The 22,449-nt window shown below is 39.5% G+C and overlaps 1 protein-coding gene across 1 annotated transcript in view; it reads right to left on the reverse strand.

Moving 5' to 3' along the window:
• COL11A1 (collagen type XI alpha 1 chain) overlaps positions 1–22,449 on the reverse strand; it is a 274,848-nt gene that overhangs the window by 104,279 nt on the left and 148,120 nt on the right. The window contains exons 29-38 of the mRNA XM_075002237.1: positions 21,842–21,895; positions 20,452–20,559; positions 16,216–16,269; positions 12,242–12,295; positions 10,297–10,341; positions 10,065–10,118; positions 9,928–9,972; positions 6,880–6,933; positions 3,255–3,308; positions 368–421 (exon numbers count right to left, since the gene is read on the reverse strand). Of these exons, the coding sequence (XP_074858338.1) occupies positions 368–421; positions 3,255–3,308; positions 6,880–6,933; positions 9,928–9,972; positions 10,065–10,118; positions 10,297–10,341; positions 12,242–12,295; positions 16,216–16,269; positions 20,452–20,559; positions 21,842–21,895 (576 nt within the window). The remainder of the gene's footprint in view (positions 1–367; positions 422–3,254; positions 3,309–6,879; positions 6,934–9,927; positions 9,973–10,064; positions 10,119–10,296; positions 10,342–12,241; positions 12,296–16,215; positions 16,270–20,451; positions 20,560–21,841; positions 21,896–22,449) is intronic.

The raw sequence follows: 22,449 nt of genomic DNA on the forward strand, positions 1-22,449 counted from the left end.
CGAAGTGCCGCAGCTGCCGGCATTCTAATGAGGTGTTGAATATGTATTTCAGGGCTTCATTAGTAAACTTCAAAATGGTCATTTGCATGGCCATTTCGAAGTTTTGGGCTAGTGTAGACATGGCCATTCTGTTTTGATTCACTGAATATAGTGGAGAATCAGGCTCAACGTCTTTGTTTTTTGTGGCATTCAATGCTTGATTAAATACATTTTGCTAATTTTTCTGTGAGTTATTGGGGAATGCTGGAGTTAACATGACAATCAGTGTGTTTTATTTACTCACAAACAACAGCTCTTTACATTAGCCATAATATAATCTTTAAACAGCGTTATCACATAGCTAGATATAATGTTCAAAGTGCTCTACCTGGGGTCCAACAACGCCACCAGGTCCAGGGGGGCCAGTTTTACCTTGAAAACCCTGTAAAATGAAATATATAAATACACAGTTATACATGTCAAAGTGTAAGATGACCAAATTCAAATCTGCATTGAAGAGGTGAGAGAGAAATTCCATGTTAGGAGTTCATCTTCAAGAATGCATGCTGAGAGATCTGTTATGCCTATGTACACCTGTGAAATTTTTAAAGCTCTGTCCTTTCCAGTCATTCTTAGCTGTGCTCTTACTGAGCTATCATAAGAAATGCCAGTCACCTTTTCAATTACTTCTTGGTAAAATTTATTAGGCAATTCTGAATGCATGAGTGATACTGTTGAAACTCAGCTGAAAATACATATAGACACATATATTATCAACTCATATAGCCAAGACAGACAAAAGACTAAGTAACAAAAGGCATGGTTGGGAGATTAAGGAGTATGGGGGGAAGGTGATCAGAAAGGAAGATAAAATTTAATGAAACAGACATCCAGAGAGCACGTGTGGTTCTTTTTTTTTTTCAGTAGAGATGGGACAGGCAGGCAAAAAAAGGCTATAGTGAGCATCTGAAATGGAGAAAATGGAAAGGAAAGTATAAGGTGAATGTCACTGGGACAGTCTTCTCAAAAATCGCCAAGATCCGTGGTTTCTGGTAAGCAGCCATAGACTTCAGTTCAGAGCTAGTCAGCAAATTCTCTGGCATCCCCGGTTTAGCACACTGCCAGTTCAAGGGCTCTGCTGTGCCTTTAAGAAGTAGTACAGCACTGGATGGTGTGTAGATTGACAGAGCCTTGGGAGAATGAACTCATTGCTGTAACCGACATAGTCCAGCATACCACCCCTGCACACTAGGGTATCTCTGCAACCTTTATCCCTGTGATCAGGTGTCCAACTCAAAGCAGCCCTGAGATGATTAGGGTGGCTCACAGAAGGCCAATATACCTTACAGGCAGCACCTGGGAGAGAGTCAGGCTGAACTTACAAATCATCAGTTGTCACTGAAGCCCAGTCGGAACAGCACCTGGATGAAGTCTTCAGTAGAAAAGGGCCATGGGAAGAGGCTGGCCTTGCTCTCTGGCCACTGAGAAGAGGGTAGGAGGGAAACCCAGAGTGTGTGTATGGGGCGGGGGGGAGGAGGGGGAAGAGGAGCGAAAAGCACTGGGATCCTCTTCCTCATGGAAAGAGCCAAGAAAGCACAAGGAAGGCAGAGTAGGAAGAAATCCAGGGAAAGGACAACGTGGGGTTGAGACTGGAGACTTTGACTGCTACTGATAGGGTAGCTGGGCTGGAAAGTGTCATAGAACAGGGCTTATGGAATGGCACTTGGGCAGATTGTCTGGTCAGACTTGGCTACCCCATAAGGGAAAGATGATATAGGAGCTTAGCTGGAGGGCCGAGTGGTGAAGAGAGAGCATGGGGTGAGTGAGCAACAGAAGGGAGTGGTAGGTCAGATGAACTGATCCCCAGACTAGCTGCGAGGAGCTGCTACAGTGGTGAGTGAACCCTGTTACAAAGTACCTTCCTTTACCTCCACCACCTATCTGCATAAAGGTACAATCTAACCTCACATTAGTTATGGGCTTTGGGATGTATTCAGCAGTCCTTACTCAGGTATAAAAATATTACTGATATCAGCAGAAATTTTCCCTGTATATGGTGACAGAAAGGAGTGCAGAATTGAGCCCATATTCAGCCAAAATGCCTTGAACACGTCTATCAATTCCACCACTGCAAAGGACTGATGTGTTTAAGAGCATATTTGGCAATTCTATTTTTCTCCTATGCCACTGGCACATCTGCTCTTGAAAGTCTGATCTGAGAACAAAAACGTAAAGGAGATGTGTGAAAGAAGTGATGAGCATCCAAGGAGATCATAGCGATGGAGAGCACTCAATCAGTATGGCCTGGATAACAGATTTGTGCATTCATGCCAGTCTCATGGTAGTAAAATCCTTATACTACCCCATCATATGTGTATATAAGCAAGCAGAGCATAGTCTCATCATATTCTTGTGGCAGTTCTTCTGAAGGGTGCTGTCTGTGAAGCTTAATGCATTGTTACAAATAAGAAGGATATTCTGGTTCAATAAGTCAGATTTTTGTATTTGACACACCTATGGAAGTGAATAAAGAGCTTTGCTGCAATGTCTGCTTTGGCAGTTCATGCATCCTGATGAGTGAACGGATAAATGAATGCGACTTGGAGCTAAAGAACTAATTGCAAATAATTTCGATCAAAATAATGTGTTTTTTTAATTACATTGCCAAATTTTATCCCTCTAGAAAGTAAGACTGTAGTTCATAATGAAATATATAGAGTTCTTCTCAAATGTACATGTATCCTTTATAGACATAGCTCTTCATTAAGGAAACCCAAACAATTCTCATTGTGCTGTACAATTTTGTGTATGTTTTTCTTGTCTCAATCACTCGTCTCTACTTTTCTAAATTGATAGCTTCCACGTTTCTTAGTGGCCTTGCACTAATACATCATTCTACCTTCTTACATGTCTCTTAGTGAGAAAGGCAAATATTCTTTTGTTCCTTAGATATCTTCTCCAGAGGTGATAACAGTATTGTATTGCTTCACTATCTGTTGTACACGTATGGTCAGTTTGATGTTATATAATGGGTAACAACCTGAAATAAATTTCACCCTTGCCACACAGACACACAATTAAGCTGTCTGATGTCTGACCCAAAGAGTTTTAATGGATATTTGCTTTCTATGAACAAGGAAAAATTGCCTCTCACTTTTTCATGTAATTTAGGGATAAAGCAAGGGCGTGCTCTAATAACTCACACTTTTTTTTAAAGGTCACAGTGAACTAAGCAAGTGTGCAACAGCCTGAAACAGCAGAACCAATGTACTTACAGTCTCACCCCGCTGTCCTGGGTGCCCAGGCAAGCCATCTTTCCCAGGTGGCCCCTGAAATTGTATACAAAATATGTCAGAGATTTCTCATTCATCTCTAGTTCTGAAAAGAATATTCAATTAGTTCTAACAAGCTTCATGACCTTTTTCAGACTCTCAGGACAGTCTTCAGAAAAACTATGCTGCTTTGGTGGAAACGTGATACATTTTTAATATATTATTTTTTCTGCTGACTCTTTAATTAACATAAAATTACCTAAACACTGATTCTGTGTGTGTACAAGCCCACTGATGTGATAGAGAGGGAGGAAAAATGGGCAATTTCCCTAGGCCCTGGGCACCCAGGGCTACAGGCCATCACTGCTACTGCTGCAACAGATATCTAATATTTCAAAATTCAGAGTCCCTACTTTCAGTCCTTTAGTATCCTCTACTTATTCTGTGCATTAATGAAAACAGTTTTAAAGATAAGCTTCTGGAAAGTTGCAGCTGCGGCACTGTCTAACAAGGGACAGCATCAGAAAAATTGCAAAATGATTCGGCTATGTAAACTGTGAATAAAATACATCATGGCTACGTCTACACGTGAACCCTACATCGAAGTAGCCTATTTCGATGTGGCGAGATCGAAACAGGCTATTTCGATGAATAACGTCTACACGTCCTCCAGGGCCGGCAACGTCGACGTTCAACATCGACGTTGCGCAGCACCACATCGAAATAGGCGCTGCGAGGGAACGTCTACACGCCACAGTAGCACACATCGAAATAAGGGTGCCAGGCACAGCTGCAGACAGGGTCACAGGGCGGACTCAACAGCAAGCCGCTCCCTTAAAGGGCCCCTCCCAGACACACTTGCACTAAACAACACAAGATCCACAGAGCCGACAACTGGTTGCAGACCCTGTGCATGCAGCATGGATCCCCAGCTGCAGCAGCAGCAGCCAGAAGCCCTGGGCTAAGGGCTGCTGCACACGGTGACCATAGAGCCCCGCCGGGGCTGGAGAGAGAGCGTCTCTCAACCCCTCAGCTGATGGCTGCCATGGAGGACCCCCCAATTTCGATGTTGCGGGACGCGCAACGACTACACGGTCCCTACTTCGACGTTGAACGTCGAAGTAGGGCGCTATTCCTATCCCCTCATGGGGTTAGCGGCTTCGACGTCTTGCCGCCTAACGTCGATGTTAACATCGAAATAGCGCCCAACACGTGTAGCCGTGACGGGTGCTATTTCGAAGTTAGTGCCGCTACTTCGAAGTAGCGTGCACGTGTAGACACGGCTCATATGTCTGATTCTGCTGTCCTGACTCCCACTGTGCACTAACAGACTCCCAGGGTAGCACCACTAATCCAGAGCGTGCTCCCAAGATCCAAGCACAAAGGACATGAATTTCCTTTTCCTAAACAGTAATGGATCAATGGACTTCGTGGCATCATCAGCCCCTCTCATTCTCCTGAACCAGAATTGCTTTATGCATGTTGAGAACAGGATCCCGCTGGGCCTGTAAAGATAATCAAGGAAAGATAAAACAGACCAAGATTGTTATGGATACCTCTCCACAGGACTCTTTCTACAGTTAGGGATCTGGAAATAGCAAAAGTCATGAGTCCATTGGAACCACACTAATTTTGTGGGGAGCATAGTGGGAAAAGTTCATTCTTCCCAGTTGATATGGGAGCATAGGACTTCTGTGTGGGGCATCTGAGCCCCCAAGAATCCTCTTTGCTCTCCTTCCACCAATAGAAAAAAAACATAAGTGGAACTCTACTTCTCTGCCTTTTCCATTGGTTTTACTAATCTGGTTTATTCATTATTGTGGAACTACTCACAGAATAAGATGCTATAGAACAGAAAATTGAGACTTTTGCAAATTAAGCCCTACATTTTTGAAAGGCTATATAAACTAATCCTGGTGGATCAGGAATGTGTGATTAAACCAAAATTGTATCCAGTGTGTGCCATGTACTCCGTTCAGTAATAGTCTGCTAAGAACAGACCATATAGTTTTATGTTAATTTGAGAATTTTTAGGCATCAGGGAAAAGAGAGACCTCTAGTGGTGGTCATCTCTGCTGATGAAACAGAGAAATGTGCAAGGAAAATCAACGAATACATTAACTTCACTCTATAGTCATCCTCTTCATATGCACAGAATACTAAGGCTTATGAGGATTACCTAGTAAAGTCGTTATCACATACCCTCTAAAACACGTTATTCAGACAAACTCTGGTGCTACACTGACATTCAAGTATAGGACATTCAAGTAATACAGGAAATGCACTGCTTGAAATCCGTGTCCTCTGTATTAATTATGATTGTTTCTCCTCATTATACTTTTAACCTTTTTTTCTTTTTGTTCTTTTGTTGTCTGTAGTAGCTGGCCACTTCATATTTTGTTCTTTAAAATTGCTGAAATAGGAGTTTTAGGGAGGGCTCATTTGGTGGGGAAGGATAACCAGTGGTTAGAACCCTGGTCTTGTGAACCCAGGGTTGTGAGCTCAAACCTTGAGGGAGCCTCTTAAAAGTTGGGGGTAGGTTTAAAAAAGATGTCAGTAAATGTAGGTGACTGGACTCAATGATCTTTTAAGGTATTTTCCAGATATGTATATCTCCACTTTTCATTTTCACATCGAAACGCTATGGACACCTGACAAAAGTGCCCTTAGGATTGTTAACAGAAGACTCTGGCATACCTATCATTCTAAACCAAAGATTCCTTTGATTTCATAATATCAAAGCCTTTCCACAGATTTTTGACTGCATAGTTGGATAACTAACTCAAAATATATTATGACAGGATCTGGAACAGAAAGTAATAGACAGAGAGAAACTGAGTATCCTCAGTTTCAGTGTGGTTAGGATGAGCTTTGAAGATCTAATTATGGGAAGTGAATTCATGTAAATGAGTTTTATCCACTTCCTACAAGTACAGTGTCCAGTTCATCTGTCTTCTGTGCATGCACGGGAATGAAGATTTTTTTTTAATTGTCCATCACATAAGATGTAAAACTCTTGCAAAAGTTTTCAATCAAAATTTCAAGGTAGATTGCAGCCAGTTAGTCAAGGGTTCCTTCACTTTTCACAAAAATAAATAAAATTTATGGACCTTAATGACAAGCCACAACAGCTCCAGAATGAGCTTTGGGTCACACCTCTGTATTTTAAACAATATATGTATTTCCATCTAGCAGTATAGAAAGCCTATAATATTTATCTGGTAACAGTGTGCCATATTTCTCATATGTGATAGCTAAAATGTCTCTTCTCCCTTTGTTTTTAAAGTAACTCACTTTTAAAAGAAAATTTACACGAGCAAAAGAAAAGGAACTCAACCCCCACCCTCCCTTTCACCCCCGTGAATATTAAACAAACTGCAACATTTACAGAGAACAGACTCAGCTTTCACTATGAACACCTTCACTGACTTATAAGGGGCTTTATGGTAGGGAAGCTTAGGGAAAGTTTACCTGCTTGTAATCCTCATGCATCGTGGGACATACCTGATTAATTATAGTACAGCTCACACCTTAGTTGCAAGTTCTAATGTGTTTGTTCATAAACTGACTTAAAATGTTGTCCAACAACTATTGAAAGTTGGCACATGTACTTTTAAAAGATACTTACAGGAGGTCCCTTTGGTCCAGGGAATCCAACAGGTCCTTGAGGCCCTTGTGGTCCCTAATACAAAGATAAGTAAAAAGGTAAACTACTATTCCAGATGCTACAATGTTGTACCAAATAATTTGCTCAAGATATGCAATACAAACACTATAGATAACAGCTGGACATGTGAATGAAGCAAACTATATACTGCATCTGAATACTGTTAGCAGTTCAAACTCCCACTAGAACATCTGTGTGGAACATACTCAATTAGGGGCCACTAATTATTAAAAAACATGGATTATTTATCCATGAAGTTCAGTTTCATTAAGGGATGTGCAATTATTCTAAACTTGACTGCACTGCAGCCTTTATTACACATGTCAAATGCTCATATTGGCCAGTTCTCACACTCAGCTAACTATCTGTAGGTGCTTTTGAAATTACTCCTGGGAAATATCTTAATTTCAGTATCTCTGAAGAACAAAATGCTTTCAAGAAAAATGTAATTGGAGGAGCCATGTGTAAAATGGTTATATTATAGGAGGTTTTTGGAGACTTTTAAAATAATAAAATAAACATGTCAACCACTTGATGATTAGGTTCAGAAATTCTCACTGAAAATGAACCAAGACCAGTGTTCACTGTAAGGTGAACACTTGGGTGGCAACTCAGGAGAGATTCAGGTTCCATCTAACTGATTAGCAGAGCACACAGACACCCACTATGGACGGTATGTGCTTCTATTGGTGGTGCACATCCACACAGATCTTGGTGCACATACAAAAATTATTCTGCCCATGGATGGAAAAAATTAGAGGGAACACTGATCAAGACCTTGCTACTTTTACCATATGCATTTGCCATTGATATCCTGAATGAGGCCCACGATCAGATTATTTGAAGGCTGTTTGTTTAAGAACACATGCAATGCAAATAACTAAAAAGGAGTATTTGGATCTTACTTTCTGCGGTCACACAGCAAAAATGTGCATCCTACTCAGACAGTGCAAGACTTGTCCTGCTCTACCTGGTATTGATGTGTGGTTTTATTGTGACATCAGATATCAAAATGTTAGAAATTTAAAGTCTTGAAAAGAAAGATAATTCATAAGGAATGGTGATGTTAGCATCCTGCTCCTGTGATAAAGCTCTGACTGTCTCACAGTTCCTTAAGCCTCATTCATTGCAAACTGGAGCACCAGGAAATGCAGGCTTTGAGCCAAATTATGGCTGCCTCTCTTGCAATAAAAGAAGTGTTATATACATGTGAGGGGAAGGGCTGTTTGTTGAGCAGCAGGCAAGATTTGCCCCTGACTGAATCAGTGTCCCATTTAAAAGTTGGATATGAGTTATTACTGAATGAAGCACAACAAAATGTTAACCAGAAAATGTTCAAAATGAATATTTTCTGAGCACTGCTCATGTTTTCCAGAGCATTACCTATAAAATGTACCCAGAACTTCACCTTCACCCTTAAATAGGCTGCATATGTTACATTCCTTGATACAGTAACTGCATCATACCCAGAAACAAATGATCTATCTATCTATCTATGTGCTTATAAAGCAAATGCTCTGAACAAAAATAGGATGAAGTTTGAGAAAAATATTGAAAATGGCTGACCCATGCTCCCAAATATACAAAATAAATTTGTCTCTCTCTGGAAAAGGGTTAGAAGAACAAAACTCATTGATTTATTCATTACTAGTAGCACTTTCTTGGCCATAAGTCCTTTTTTCCTTTGATCTTCAAGACACGTTTTCTAAAGAAAAGAAACTTGATTTTTTTTAGTCTGAGTTGTGATTTCAAGCTAGTAGGCTAATGGCATATGAGAGAATACCCTAGAATTCTAACATACTAGCACCTGGAATATTTCTAACCATTCAGAAATGGTCTTTTAAATTCTTTTTTGGCTACCAGCTGTCCTCTCTGTCACGTGCTTCATTTATAGCATGTGGCCACAGTACACAGGGGCCAGTCTCTTATTAAAAGCTTACTGTGCTCCTGTGATACTATGTCATACTTTTGAGCTGATTCATTCCTTTCCATTGATGATTCTTCTGCTTCTCCTCAGGTCTTTCCCTTGTCTTCTACCTTCCAGCCCACTCCTTACAACACTGCCTGTGAACTCCAGATTCACTTACCTGTAGGAGTTAATCCTTGTTCTGTGATTACAAATCAATTTTATATTTTTCTGTGTGCTAGTGTATAATAGACAGACTGCATATTGATTAAAATTTAATATCATGCAGTGGATTCTATTTTACCCAACAGCAGCAGTTCTCAAGCATGTGAAACACTGTAAGGGGATTCCTTATTGATTACAACAAAAAAATTCAGTCAGTGTAAATCGATTAGCTTTTAGAGGCATTTAGTACTTTTTACATCCCATATACTAACAGGAACTCTGCTGAACTGGCATGGGCAGTGGATGACCCCAGACTTTAGGGAGACGAGCACTGACAGCCCTACCCATCCACAAGGACAATAAGACCATTGGCCCCCAGCCTGGCATAGCATGGCCCCAGAGCTTCAGCAAGTTGGCAGAGGGCATGGCTGCAGCCTCCAGCAACTCCAGGCTCCACAAAAACAGTGAGCAACACAGCAGCAGCTCCCCAGCCTGGAGCTTCAGGGAGACAGAGAGCAGCATAGCTGTAACACCCAGCAGAGCATGGATGGCACCAGGCCAGGGTTATAATACCCACTGCCCATTTTTGTTAGCAGTGAGAATCTCATGAAGGTCAAAAGAGTACTTTAGCTTGTCTGGGTATGCAGACATCCAAACTCTTGGGTATCTCAGCCTATCTGATTGATCCCAGTCTCTTGGGTATTCAAAACTGGGTATCTGAGAGGAAAAACAAGCTCTGTAGACTTCTTGCTTCTAGCTGAGCAGGAAGGAGAGCCCAATAAGAAATCTCATCCTCTTGGTATAGTATGGCAGTAGAATTTCTTCACCTCCCACTCAGAGAAGTTCAAACAAATGCAAACATGGGGAGACAAGAGGAAAGAGAAAGATGCAGGAAATATAATTATGTAAGTGAGTAGGAAAAGCAAATCCAGACTTACCCTTTCACCTGGTGGACCGGGAGGGCCATCGTTGCCTGCAGTGCCCTAGAATATATGGACAATATGTTCAAAAATGAAGCCTGATCTTCTTTGAGAAATACTTTGCAGCAAATTGGGACATAGCATCTGACAGATACCTTGGGGCCTGGTTTTCCTGTGGGACCTCGTGGGCCTCTTGATCCCCGTGGACCCTGTGGATTTGAAAGACATATGCACCTGGTGACAGTTGTCACTCGGGACAATGTGTCAGTCAGTGAGTCAGTGTGTCAGTCAACCATCCATTTTTGCAGTAGGTGTAAAACACACTGAGGTGGCATTCACTATGGGAATGCAAGTAATGATTTTAAGCAAACAAAAGAAAGTACACACCGTTGGTCCTCGCTGTCCCCGTGGACCTGGTTTGCCATGTAAGCCCTGCCAATGAGAGTTCAAATAAATCTTAGCATGTGACATTTGACTGGGAATGAAATGCTGTTTTGCTGTTGAGATGGGGCAGTGTACGATTCTCTGAGGACTAAATGCTATTTGATTTCCTATCTGCTCTGCCAATTCCATTGGCTAAGCAGGGAAATTGCTCTGGCAATCATCTCTTTGTAGGAGGGAGCAGGGACCATACTGCATACCCCTCATACATCTTGGTCCTTACTACGTAGCTCCAATATATCTTTGATATGGAGAACCTACATATTCCCCTTCCTAAAGCAGACTAGGATTGCAATGGATTCTAATGTGAAGAAACTATTAATTCAAGGCATAGTATTCCCCTGATAGAAAAAAAGTAACACCGCTCTGTAGATGTCTGGGCTTAGTCAGGAGCCTGGGGTCTGGGATCTGAAGAGGTGGGAGGTTCCCAGATTCTGGTCTTCAGACCAATCCCAGAAATCTACACTGCAGTTAAATAGCCCTGCAGGCTGAGCTCTGACAGCCCGAGTCGGCTTGCACAGGCCAGCAATGGGTGTCTAATTATTGTGCAGGCATACTCTTTCCATTATGTGTATTGTGATTGCCACAATGGAGTCCTGATCCACGGTTAGGTATTTAGACTATACTACTATTACTACTACTACATGTAACAGATAAAGGCAGTTACACTGGCCCAATTCAGACGTCCACGGTTACATCGCTGGCTGAAATGAGGCTTTCTTGACATCTAATAAATTTACAGTTATCATATTTTAAAATATGTTCTAGTGCATGTTACTGCTTATGTTTATTAATTTAGCTTCCTTGTTCATGGTTCAGAAGCATAGATTTTAACACTGCCTTATCCCCAAAACAGGGTTTGATTTTATTTATTTATTTAAAAACATTTCTTGTAGGGCATAGTAAAAACAACCACCTGCCCCTGGGAGGAAAAAAAAAAGTCTTCTGCTCATCTAAAAACATTCTTTGATCAAGGACAATGGAAAATGCAATTGTTTCTCAAAGAATTCATTAAGTGATGCTTTTGATTCATTTATCATGGAGATACACATCACATCTCACAGAACTGGATGAGACCTCATGAGGTCATCAAGTCCAGTCCCTTGCCCTCTTGGCAGGAACAAGTAGCACCCCTGACAGATTTTTTTTTTAATCTATTTGCCCCAGGCCCCTAAATGGCCTCCTCAAGGACTGAGCTCACAACCCTGGCTTTAGCAGGTCAGTGCTCAAACCACTGCTGTTAAATAAAATTGATTGATAGACCCAATGATGACTTATCGTCACACTGAGTTGTCATCCATGAGGTCCAAGTCATTCTTTCACTTCCGATAATTTTGTCACCTCACTCACTTGATCAGCCACATCCATTTGAGCTTTCCAGAAAGCAGTGCACTGACCTTTTTAATCCCTCCCCCATTTTCTTTCACTGTGGTTGGAGACTCTGCATATTAACTTCTCTCCATGTGCTTCAAAGCAGCAAAGCAGCAAAATCTGACATTTTACATACATTTGATAAGTATATGTTCTTTATCCTGGTAGGAAAATAGTCCTTGTTAGTGGTCTGGCTAGTCCACTTTCAGTCTGAGCTGTTTTTTTCAAAAGAAGGAAATTACTCCCTAATGGATAATGACTGAATAAGCTACGTTATGATAGAACTTCTGTCTATCCCCAGATATGGAGTGGTTGGGTTAATGCCCTGACACAGGTGGATTTATACATCAGAGAGTTTAGTTTTATTTCATGTAACTGTGGATGTTCAATCTTTTCCAGATAAGGTCTAATGCTATAATATCTCAATGTTCTCCTGAAGCTTCTTGCCTTCATATCTTTCAGCAGAGAGCTCCATGGGTTAATTAAACACTGTATTTAAAAAATTAAAAGTATGTCATACCCTTGCACCTTTCTCTCCATTGGCACCTGGGAATCCTGGGAAACCAGTGGAGCCCTGTATGAGAAATAAATACAGATATCATAATATATCTGTCTTGCCACTGCAATACATTCAATATTCAATCTAGAATTAAACAGCATCACCAAATTGATGCAAAAAGTACATTACGTCAAGATCAATGGAAATAATTTTAAAACATGTCAGCTCTAGTGAATTAACTTACATTAAAGTCTCATCTCCTGAATGCATTAAAAACAGCAACATGTGCAATGGCGTTATTTTCAGGAACATCAATAAGAAAGCATTTGACAAATCTTCTCCAATTGTAGTTAACAGTCAGAAAGAAAAGTTGTGGCCCCGCCCAACAGCACTCTTGTTGGCCTTATTGTGCTTCTGGTCAGCTATTTAGGAAGGCTGCGTTGCACTTTTGCTTTCAAATGGTTATTACAGAGTGTTCACATTCACATTTCACAGTCCCATTATGGTTAATATAAAAATTCCAGTTGCATTTGAGTTAGGTAACTGAATAGAAAGCTTCTGTTTTAGCAGAATTCTCTTTATAAAGGTCTGTATAACCCAGCAGTAATGTTCTAAATGTTGCTAGGAAATGAGATGCATTCTGCCCAGAACGTAGCTTGGGCAGTGTTTAAGGAAAGAGTCTTGTGTCTGGGATGATGTGGGTTGTTAATTTCTACCCGCACCTTTTCCCCAACACCCTCTCACATAGCTCACTGTGCCTTCTGACTACAGCAGCAATTGAATAGATGTATTTATTTGAAGAATACGCCCTACTGTTTATTGACACATCCTCTCCCATGTATTGTTCAGACACCCATGTTATTAATACACATCTATATTAACACCCATATATAATATCCCCAATGAGCTCTCAGATTAAATTTAATATCAGAGGGTCTCTGCTTAAACAGATTAAACGGTGTGCAGCGTACAAAAAGCCCTGAGTTTCATAGTAAGGAGAAATACTCTGACCTGCAAAAAAGAACCCAAAATTCTGTGGTTTACAGAGAGAATTTTAAAAATATGGTGACTATCAGGAAAATATCTGTTGAACTTAGTTTAAGAGCTATAAATTGTAGCAGTCATCACTCTTTCTGATCTACTTGCCTAAATTTCATGGACTAGGTAACAGTGAACATAGTTTGAATTATGTTCAGTTTTGAATGAAGATTGATGAAGATTCAACTTAATGAAATTCCCAATGACATCTATATTGCAAAAATCCACCAATTTTCTTTGAAGTATATATCTTTTTTTATACTTAATAATGAATAATGTAAAACCTCTTTGATCTGAGGCACTTGAAAGGAGTTCTGAAACAGAGGAGAACAAAAAGAAAGAATGAAATCACAGACATTTAGGTTAAAAGGGAGAAGCAAGAAAAGATCTTTTCTGCAAGAGCATTCACCTCAATAAACACTTTCCTTAGACTGCTAGGATCTATTTAACGAACTCAGAGTATTCAGTGAATAAACACTCTTAAGAGAGCTTACTTAGAAGAAAATGAAGGGCAAAATTTTATGCTGTAAACACTTCAGTTATTTATCCAGAGAGTACTAACTTGTTTAAAAAACGAACAAACAAACAAAAAACACCTTCAAATTTCAAAGAACAGATCCCAGAATTTAGACGAACATGGTGATTCTCAAACTATGGGGCAGTTGTCATGGGAATGTGTCAAAGGAGGCCAGATGTGTGTGCACCCTGAGTGTTTGGGGCTCATCTGGTAGCACCATAGCTACTAGCGGTACAGGCTGAACCTCTCTAATCCGGAATTCTCTCATCCAGCAACATCCATGATCCTGTATGATTTTAACAAAACAAAGCAGCAGAAATGTAGCACTTTGTAGACTAACAAAATGATTTATTCAGTGATGAGCTTTCATGGGACAGACCCACTTCATCAGATTTTTAGTCTTTAAAGTGCTACATTTCTGCTGCTTTGTTTTGTTGGCGTGCAGGCTAACACGGCTACCTCTCTGTTACTGTATGATTTTAGTTAGCCAGATAATCACTTATCATGGGCGTGGCTGAGATTCCCATAAAGTTTGTTTACAGCCACTAGTCCTGGCTCTTAGTGTTCTGTGCTGTTATTTAGTGGTAAATTACCCCCTAAATGTCTTCTAAGAGACCGGTAAGTGGTGGAAGTGTTGGTAATGTGATAGACAATATTGACCTCCCGTGATCAGGCCAATTTATTCTCTCGTTTGGAACTGAGCAGGTCCCAAGGGTGCTGGATGAGAGAGGTTCAATCTGTATAAGTATTTGTATGTGTGTGTATGGGGTGAGGGGAAGGGGGTTGTAAACTACTACAGACTCACAGAAGGGGTGCCTGATCAAATAAGTTTGAGAAGCATTGAACTACAGGAAAGCTCAATAGTTTCACTGAGGTGACATACAGTCTTGCTAAGGAGCTACGAGTTTTTCATTTATTTTACTGCACATTCACAGCTGTCTCATCTTTGATACATTCTGAAGGTGAGGCGTAGTGAGGAATATTCACAGACACTAGGAAATGCTGCTGACATTTAATGTTCTTATTCCTGCCTAATCTGAATAGAATTTTTAAATAGATCTTTCTACTATTTGGTTAATCTACACTCAGCCACTTTACAAAGCTATGTTAAGCTGCTCCTTTATAAAATGCAGTTTACCATTATTATATCTTCATAAATAATTTAGAAACAAAACCAGCTAACACAGATATTTAACTAGGGACAAAAGAGTCCAAATGATACATAAAGGAGGGAAAACTGAAAAAAAAAACATTGTTGGACAGAAGGGAGGGTCTTAACCTAGGAGAAAGGACAAAGTTAAGCATTCTGGTTATAAGAATGTGAAGCAATATGCAATACGCAGTAGTAGCCCATAGCACATCATAGAAACAAAGAAAAAAATATGGGGAAAACTGAAAGATAATACTGTAAGAATGCAACTCCTCTCTTTTACGGCCACACACCCAGAAGTGCTATGGAGATCTTAGGTGCCTCTTTCTCAAGCTAGTGGAAGATGACAGAAACATAGCAGTGAGAATAGTAACAGAGAGGGAGCTGTGCTAGTCTGTATATTATCAAAACAAAAAAGCAGTCAAGTAGCACTTGGGCCATTCTGTTAATGACTTAAGCGTTTGCATCGTATTGAAAAAGAATTTTCACTCTGCTTTGGAAAGAGAAACTGCTGAACTCTCTTTCATATTCAAATACGACACATTAACACATGGTTTGAACCAGGATGCAAATTTTCTGGGACATTATAGGGGCTCTTTGGCACACTTGACTTAATCTCATTCTTGACTCCTTCCCCCCCTGCCCTTCTGCTCTCTGATTTGCTCACCTTGACAATTTTTTTCCGATTTGTCAACTTTGATTACTGTTTTTGGTTCTCTATGCCTTAAATATTGAGTCTGTTCTGGTATGGCTATGGTCTGAAGAAGTGGGGCTGTCCCATGAAAGCTCATCACCTAATAAATTATTTTGTTAGTCTTTAAAGTGCTACTTGACTGCTTTTTTGTTTTGATAGCATTGAGATGTGAGCTCTCTATTTAGGTCCACAAACCATATAGAAAATTTCCACGGACATCAGTGTGAGTTCTGTGGGTAATATATAGCTTTTATTCTTAAGGATGTAAGAGTATCATCAGTTGACTTTTTTTTCAACAGTCCCCTGTATATATCATGGTATGCTGGCACAGGTATATAATGCAAGTACAATTGACAGGGGCTTAAAAGTTGCATGGTTGAGGGAAGAGAACATAGCGGTCCATAAGAAACGTGAACGTAACACATTTTTAATAAATTAAAACAACATGTCTAGGAAAGCACAGGTGAGAAACAACTTTGTGTTTGGATGCTAATGTCCTCCCTTAAATCGAAAACAAACAGACTAGCTATTGTTGTGCCTAATTCATCCACAGCATATCCACTCCTTCATGTCATAAATCAAAATAATTTATTTACCTTTGGACCTTGTCTTCCTGGATAACCTGGCAATCCTGGAACCCCAAGTTTACCCTAAAATTAAAAAAATATATATATTGTTTCTAGTAAATCTTCATAATATAGTCATAACTGTATATAGAATTGTTTTCCTCTATAACATATAAAATCAAATATTGTGTTAAATTTATCTTCACAGGTCATCTATCTCCTTCCTGAGAAGTGGTCAACAGGCTTTGTGTCCAAAACCTCAGTTCCAAGAATGAAATCCTAACTGAAGTTGATAACATTTTGCCATTGACTTCAATAAACCCAAGATTTTACATCAACACTCTTTCAATCCAGTAACACAATGATAGTGGCAACAAAACATTAACACATCCTTTAACACAAAAGACATTTCCTGTAACAGGCCAATCAGTAGTTTTCATGTTGCATTACATGATGGTTAATTTGTTTTCTTTATCTATAATACCCCTGAATGCAATTTGACATCTGAAGATCAGGCTCTAAAGGTTGTCCCGCAGGGTTCTAAACTGTATCAAAAGACATAATTGAAAATCATAACTTAGTAATAATCCAATATTACATAATATGTGGTGTGATTTCTAGAAATATGGTCATGTTCCCGTCATCAGACAGGAAAATAGGCTGAGTATATTGATGCTGTTGATGTTATTAATTTTACTGTCTCAAGTTACAAGGGAAAACACAGCTGTGTCCTGGTAGGGTAGGGTAATGTAGTGCAGGGTCTACTTCATAGTCTTAGATTGGGGTCAGCAACCAAAATAGCAAGAAGAGCCATTTTTTTCCAATTCGGTAAAAAAACTCAATAATTCAAGATCTGCGATGCATGTAAATATGAGACGGTCCTTTTGTTATAATAGAAGTTGTTCACTGATCCAGTTACAATAGAATATTCCAATCTGAATTGTGTTTCCATTCATATAGGATAATAGTTCTAGCCTTCTTCGGTTCTTTGATTCATGACCTTGTTATCAGCTGGCAGATTGTTTTGCAACGTTTGAGAAACATTAATGCATGAATAGCTCTCAATAGTTAAATAAATCTGAAAATAACTCTTCTTGGAATGAGTGAACTGACTTTTATGATAATTTATTTGATTACAGATTATGAATGATTCGTGTATCAAATCGTAACTGTAACTTTTTCTGAACTTCTAATATTCCATGTAAATAAATCATTATGAACTGTAAAGTTATGTTTATGACAAAAAGCAACTTATAATGAAGGATGATTTCTTTCTATCTCTACCATTACTAAAATATGTGTCTTCCTTTCTAATTCCTTCTGCTGAAACTCTAGTTGAAGGGTCAGCAACCCCTGGCACCAGTGCCAAGAGTGGCACGCAAGCTTATTTTCATTGGCATGTGAGGCAGGAGCTCAGACCCCCTCCCTCACCATGCAGCCAGAAGCTTGCTCAAAGCCATGCTGCCTGCGGATTAAACCCCCCCCACCAATTAATGCTACCAATCACTACCTAAACGGTAAAGCTCTGCATCTGAAGCTGTTGTGAGTAGGACTATTAGCGACTTTTAAAAACATCACCTGCATTAGGACTGTACATAGATGTCAAAAGATCAAATTTCAGCATGCTGCCTCAGAAAAGTTGGTGACCTCTGCAGTCTAGTCCATGATTCTGGTCATCTGTCTTAATGTTGACCATCTATGTAGCCCTTTATATGTGTTTAAATACTGTATAGACTAATTATTTTTATTAGACCTTTTTGCCTACAAGATAAAGAGGAACTAACCAGAGAAAAAATACCTTAGATACAAATGGCCAATTCCAAAGGTAAAAAACAATTATGAACCAAATCAGCTGATGGAAAAAAATTAATAAGATAAACTGAATGCCTTACTATTTGTCCCAAAGGCCATAGTCCTAGACCTGAAAGCTGTGCTGGTTTAACAAAAAGCAAAACAAAACAAAACAAAAAAACCCAAAACAAACAAATAAAAAAACTAGCATGATTTAGAGGGGTGGCGGATATAAATATAATAAATAACAAATGGAAGAAAGTTGAAGCTTATATTAATAAATATAAATTAAAAAAGTTAAGAACTGTAAAAAACTTTTAGGAAAGCCAAGGGACACCGAGTCACTATAGGGGCTCGTCTGCATACTTAACTCAGTCTAATTCTTGATCTTCCCCCCCACCCCTCCACTCTCTGATTTGCTCACCTTGATTATCTTTTTCTGATTTGTCCTCCTTGCTTACTGTTTTTGGTTCTCTGTGCCTTAAATATTGAATCTGTTCTGGTCTGGCTATGGTCTGAAGAAGTGGGTCTGTCCCACAAAAGCTCACCTAATAAACTATTTTGCTAGTCTTTAAAGTGCTACTTGACTGCTTTTTGTTTTGACAGTGTAGAGACTAGCACGGCTTCCTCTCTGTTGCTATGTCTATGTGAGAGTTTTTGCCTACAAAGCCAACGTTTTGTTGGAATAAACCCACAGATGTCTACACATAAAGTGCATTTTGACAACATTTTCCCATTGACAAAAAAGATGTATTAACATTTCAGGGGCCCTTTTGTCAATAAACAGGGCTTTCCAGTTTCTTGAGAAGCCCTGTTTGCTGAGCTTCTGGCTGGCACTTCTGTTGAGAGAACAGTGAGGCAGTCTAGCCACACTCTATCAACAGAGCAGATTGCTCTTTTGATCTGCTTTTGTGTGTGGAAGTGATCTTTCAAGAGAGATTTTGCAGCAGGATGCCTTCTGACAGTAACTTCTGTTGACAGATCACTGTAGTCCATAGGCTGGAAGTTAAAGCTAGAGAAATTCAGATGGGAAATAAGGAATACATTTTCAACTGTGAAGATAATTAAAGAGCGTAACAATTTACCAAGGATTGTAGTTGGTTTTTGCATCTCTCCCATTTTTAACATTGGATGTTCTTCTAAAACATTCACTCTATGAACTATTTTGGAGAAGTTCTATGTACAAGTGTTATACACAAGGAACAGACTACATGACCTCATATGGCCCTATGAATCAAATCCTCACATCAGGCTCATGAGGTTCCATGCGATATGACTTTCTTAAGCCAATGCTGAGGTAAAACCAGGATTAAACTTAGAGTGGGTCAATAATTTTGATGAAACCATTTTCCATGAGAAAATGCAGATCTATCAGAATTATAACACTTCTCAAACCTGTGTTTTGTCAAACTTTTGTTTTTGTAAAAATAGTTGTTTGGGGAGGATAAGCTCTAACAATGTAAGTAAAAACTATTATGAAACTCAATCAACTGGACATAGCATGCACAAAATGAATTTTTTCTTTTGTGAAGAATTTTGAAATTTGTGTGGTTTATTCCAATTTAGAATGATACCAATATTTAAAATCACACAATCCTCTGTGAAACATTTCCCATTTTCCTCACAGCTCTAATTAAAACACTACATCTCTTGATTCCTGCCTGCGTTCTTACCCCACCTACTTTTCTCCTATCGCAAGCTCCTTCTTTTTGTTCTCGTATTTCTTACCTCTCTCCTGGCTGAGGCTACACAAAATATGGCATTGCAATCATCTTCCTTTCCTGCCACTCTGACCTCTTCCACACCAGGCCTTTGATTCCTTTTTCCACCTTCCTCTCTCTTTCTGTATATGGTTCAACATCATTATTCTTACTTTCCAGATTCTACATAGCATGTGCTCCATACATGTGAGATGCTGGTTTTAAATTATTAATGTTCCACACTTTGTTCAGCCTTCCTTCTTAGTAGCACCTTTCTTTTCTTTCCTTGCAGCATTCCTGATTTTGTGCTTTTGTCCTCGTATTCTTTACATTTAAAAAAACAAAAAACCAAAAAAACCCTCACACCTTATCCTTTCCCATTCACTAAATAATTTTGCCTCCTTCAGACCTTCTGTGTAACCCTTTGGTGCAAGACTACTCTCCAGCACTGTCTCCATTCACGTTGGTGTAAAGTTAATCTTTGAATCATATTTGTGTCTATTAAATTAGATTGTAATCACCTTAGGATGTGCTCAGTTGTCTCATATGTGAGGGTGTGTTATTCCTTTCAACATACAGCTACCAAATAAGAATGTCTATTATTTATGTAGCCTATGAGATTGCACTAGTGGCTGCCCTCAGAAGCCATAATAATCTCTCTCTCGCTGATAGCTGAAGGAGCTGTTTTCAGCAGTAACATCCTTTGGTGATGAAGATCCTGGTTTGATCTCCACTAGGAAGCAATATTTCTTTCCATTGGCTGTTGGTTACTAACCTTTTCACCAGCCTGCCCAGCAGCACCTGGGTCTCCTGTTGGACCTGCTCGACCTTTTGGACCTTCAGGGCCATCTTCTCCTCGTGGGCCCAATGGACCCATTTCACCCTAAAATTTAATATGGTGTAAATACAGAGTGACTGCTTATGTTCATACCAGTGCAGTGTTTGCAACAGCAGTACATTTTAAGACTTATTTTATAAAACAAATGATTACTTGAAAACAAATGTACATGAAGATTAGGAAAAATATCTGTGCTTGGAATCATATAAGTGCAGAGCCATCTAAACTAGACCACCTCTGAATGGGCTCTATACATCTCGCAAGTTGCATATGCAAACATGCTGACTGCAGGCCTTGGTGATTATTTCTGCTGCTACAAGTTGAACCTCTCTAACCCAGCACCATTGGGACCTGACTGGTGTTGAACCAGAGAATTTGCTGAACCATAGGAGGTCAATCTTGTCTACCAGCATTACACATACTTCCATAGCTTACTGGGTTCTTAGAAGACACGTAAGGGTAAATAATAGCACAGAACACTGGAAGACAGGACTGGTGGCTGTAAACAAACTTGATGGGAACACGGGAAACTTGGTCACACCCATGAGAAGTGGGCATCCAGCTAACAAAAATCATGCCAGACTACAGATGTTGCTGGACCAGAGAGTGGTGGTCTAGAAAGGTTCAACCTGTAATAGAATTCAAGTGATAAGGGTTAGGCATGGATTGTGCACAGGACTAGTTAAACCCAGGATAAGGCCTGAGTTTATTTTGGAGGACAGGTATGGACCACTGTGAAATATTGTTACACCATTTGCCTTGTACCAGCCAGAGTCTGACCTTGGAGGACTATTCTAGTGCATCATACCCCAAAGGGAATTAGGGTCAAAATATGGATATTTGCATAAATAATTACACTGTTGGCAATGTTATCTTAAAACCACAAGGCTGAGGGTAGAACGTCAGCTGGATGTAAATTGGTGTTCTGCTAGTCAGTCCATAGAGTTATGCTGATTCCTACCCTGTGAGTAGCTAGTCCCAAATCACTTGGACTCTGTCTACACTAGAAGCATCTGTTGACAGAAGTTACTGTAGACAGAGAAATTGGGACAGAACCTATGTTGACAAACTGCTGCTATACACAGCTTGTTCTGTCAACAGAGAACTGCCAGAGTGCTCTGCCCTCTGGTGACAGAAAGCAGAATGGCAGCTCTGCTAACAGGGCTGCTGGAAAACTGGAAGTCCTTTCTGTCAATAGAATTGTCTACATTGCACTTCTGTTGACAGAGTGTTATGCTTTAAATTTAATTATAAATAAGCTTGAAGTGATATCCATAGGCTAACAATAATAATTTTTAGAACCATATCTTTCTGTATAAATACTTACTCTGTCACCTTTAAGACCCATGTCACCTTTAAATCCTGGGAAACCATCTTCCCCCTAAAAAAAGCACACAAAATAGAAAAATGTGATAATTAACAGAGAAACTTTTACAAATGGAATTAAAACATAATCCTGAGTGGATGCATGTAATAAATGCACAGAAGCAGTAATTCCACTCAGTATAGAACTTGGCATGTCTAATGATTTTAATATGGCAGATACTACATCTGAAGAACATATGTCTATGTAGTTATATTGAATGACAGTTCATCTTGGAACAAAGTTGTGAATAATGAGGAAGCTCTCTTAGGCTACCATACATTTCCAAATTTATTATGGACTTCTTCACAGAAGACAATGATCTTCCGCATTAAATTTCATCCTTATGCATTAAACCTCTTATTTTTTTCTATGTTTCCACTGATAAAATTTTCAAACTTGATTGATAGTAGATCAGTAGAAATTAATGTAATTATTCCTGATTTGTACTGGTGTAACTGGGAGGAGTTTGTGGCCCACCAAGTCTAAATGACACTATATGCACAACTACCATTCCTATATTAAAGCCACGGATGATTCCTGTAAATATATTTTTAGGTGCTGTTCCTCAA

The sequence above is a fragment of the Carettochelys insculpta genome, chromosome 9 (assembly GCF_033958435.1).
Source record: "Carettochelys insculpta isolate YL-2023 chromosome 9, ASM3395843v1, whole genome shotgun sequence".
In the NCBI taxonomy this organism is placed as follows: Eukaryota; Metazoa; Chordata; order Testudines; family Carettochelyidae; genus Carettochelys; species Carettochelys insculpta.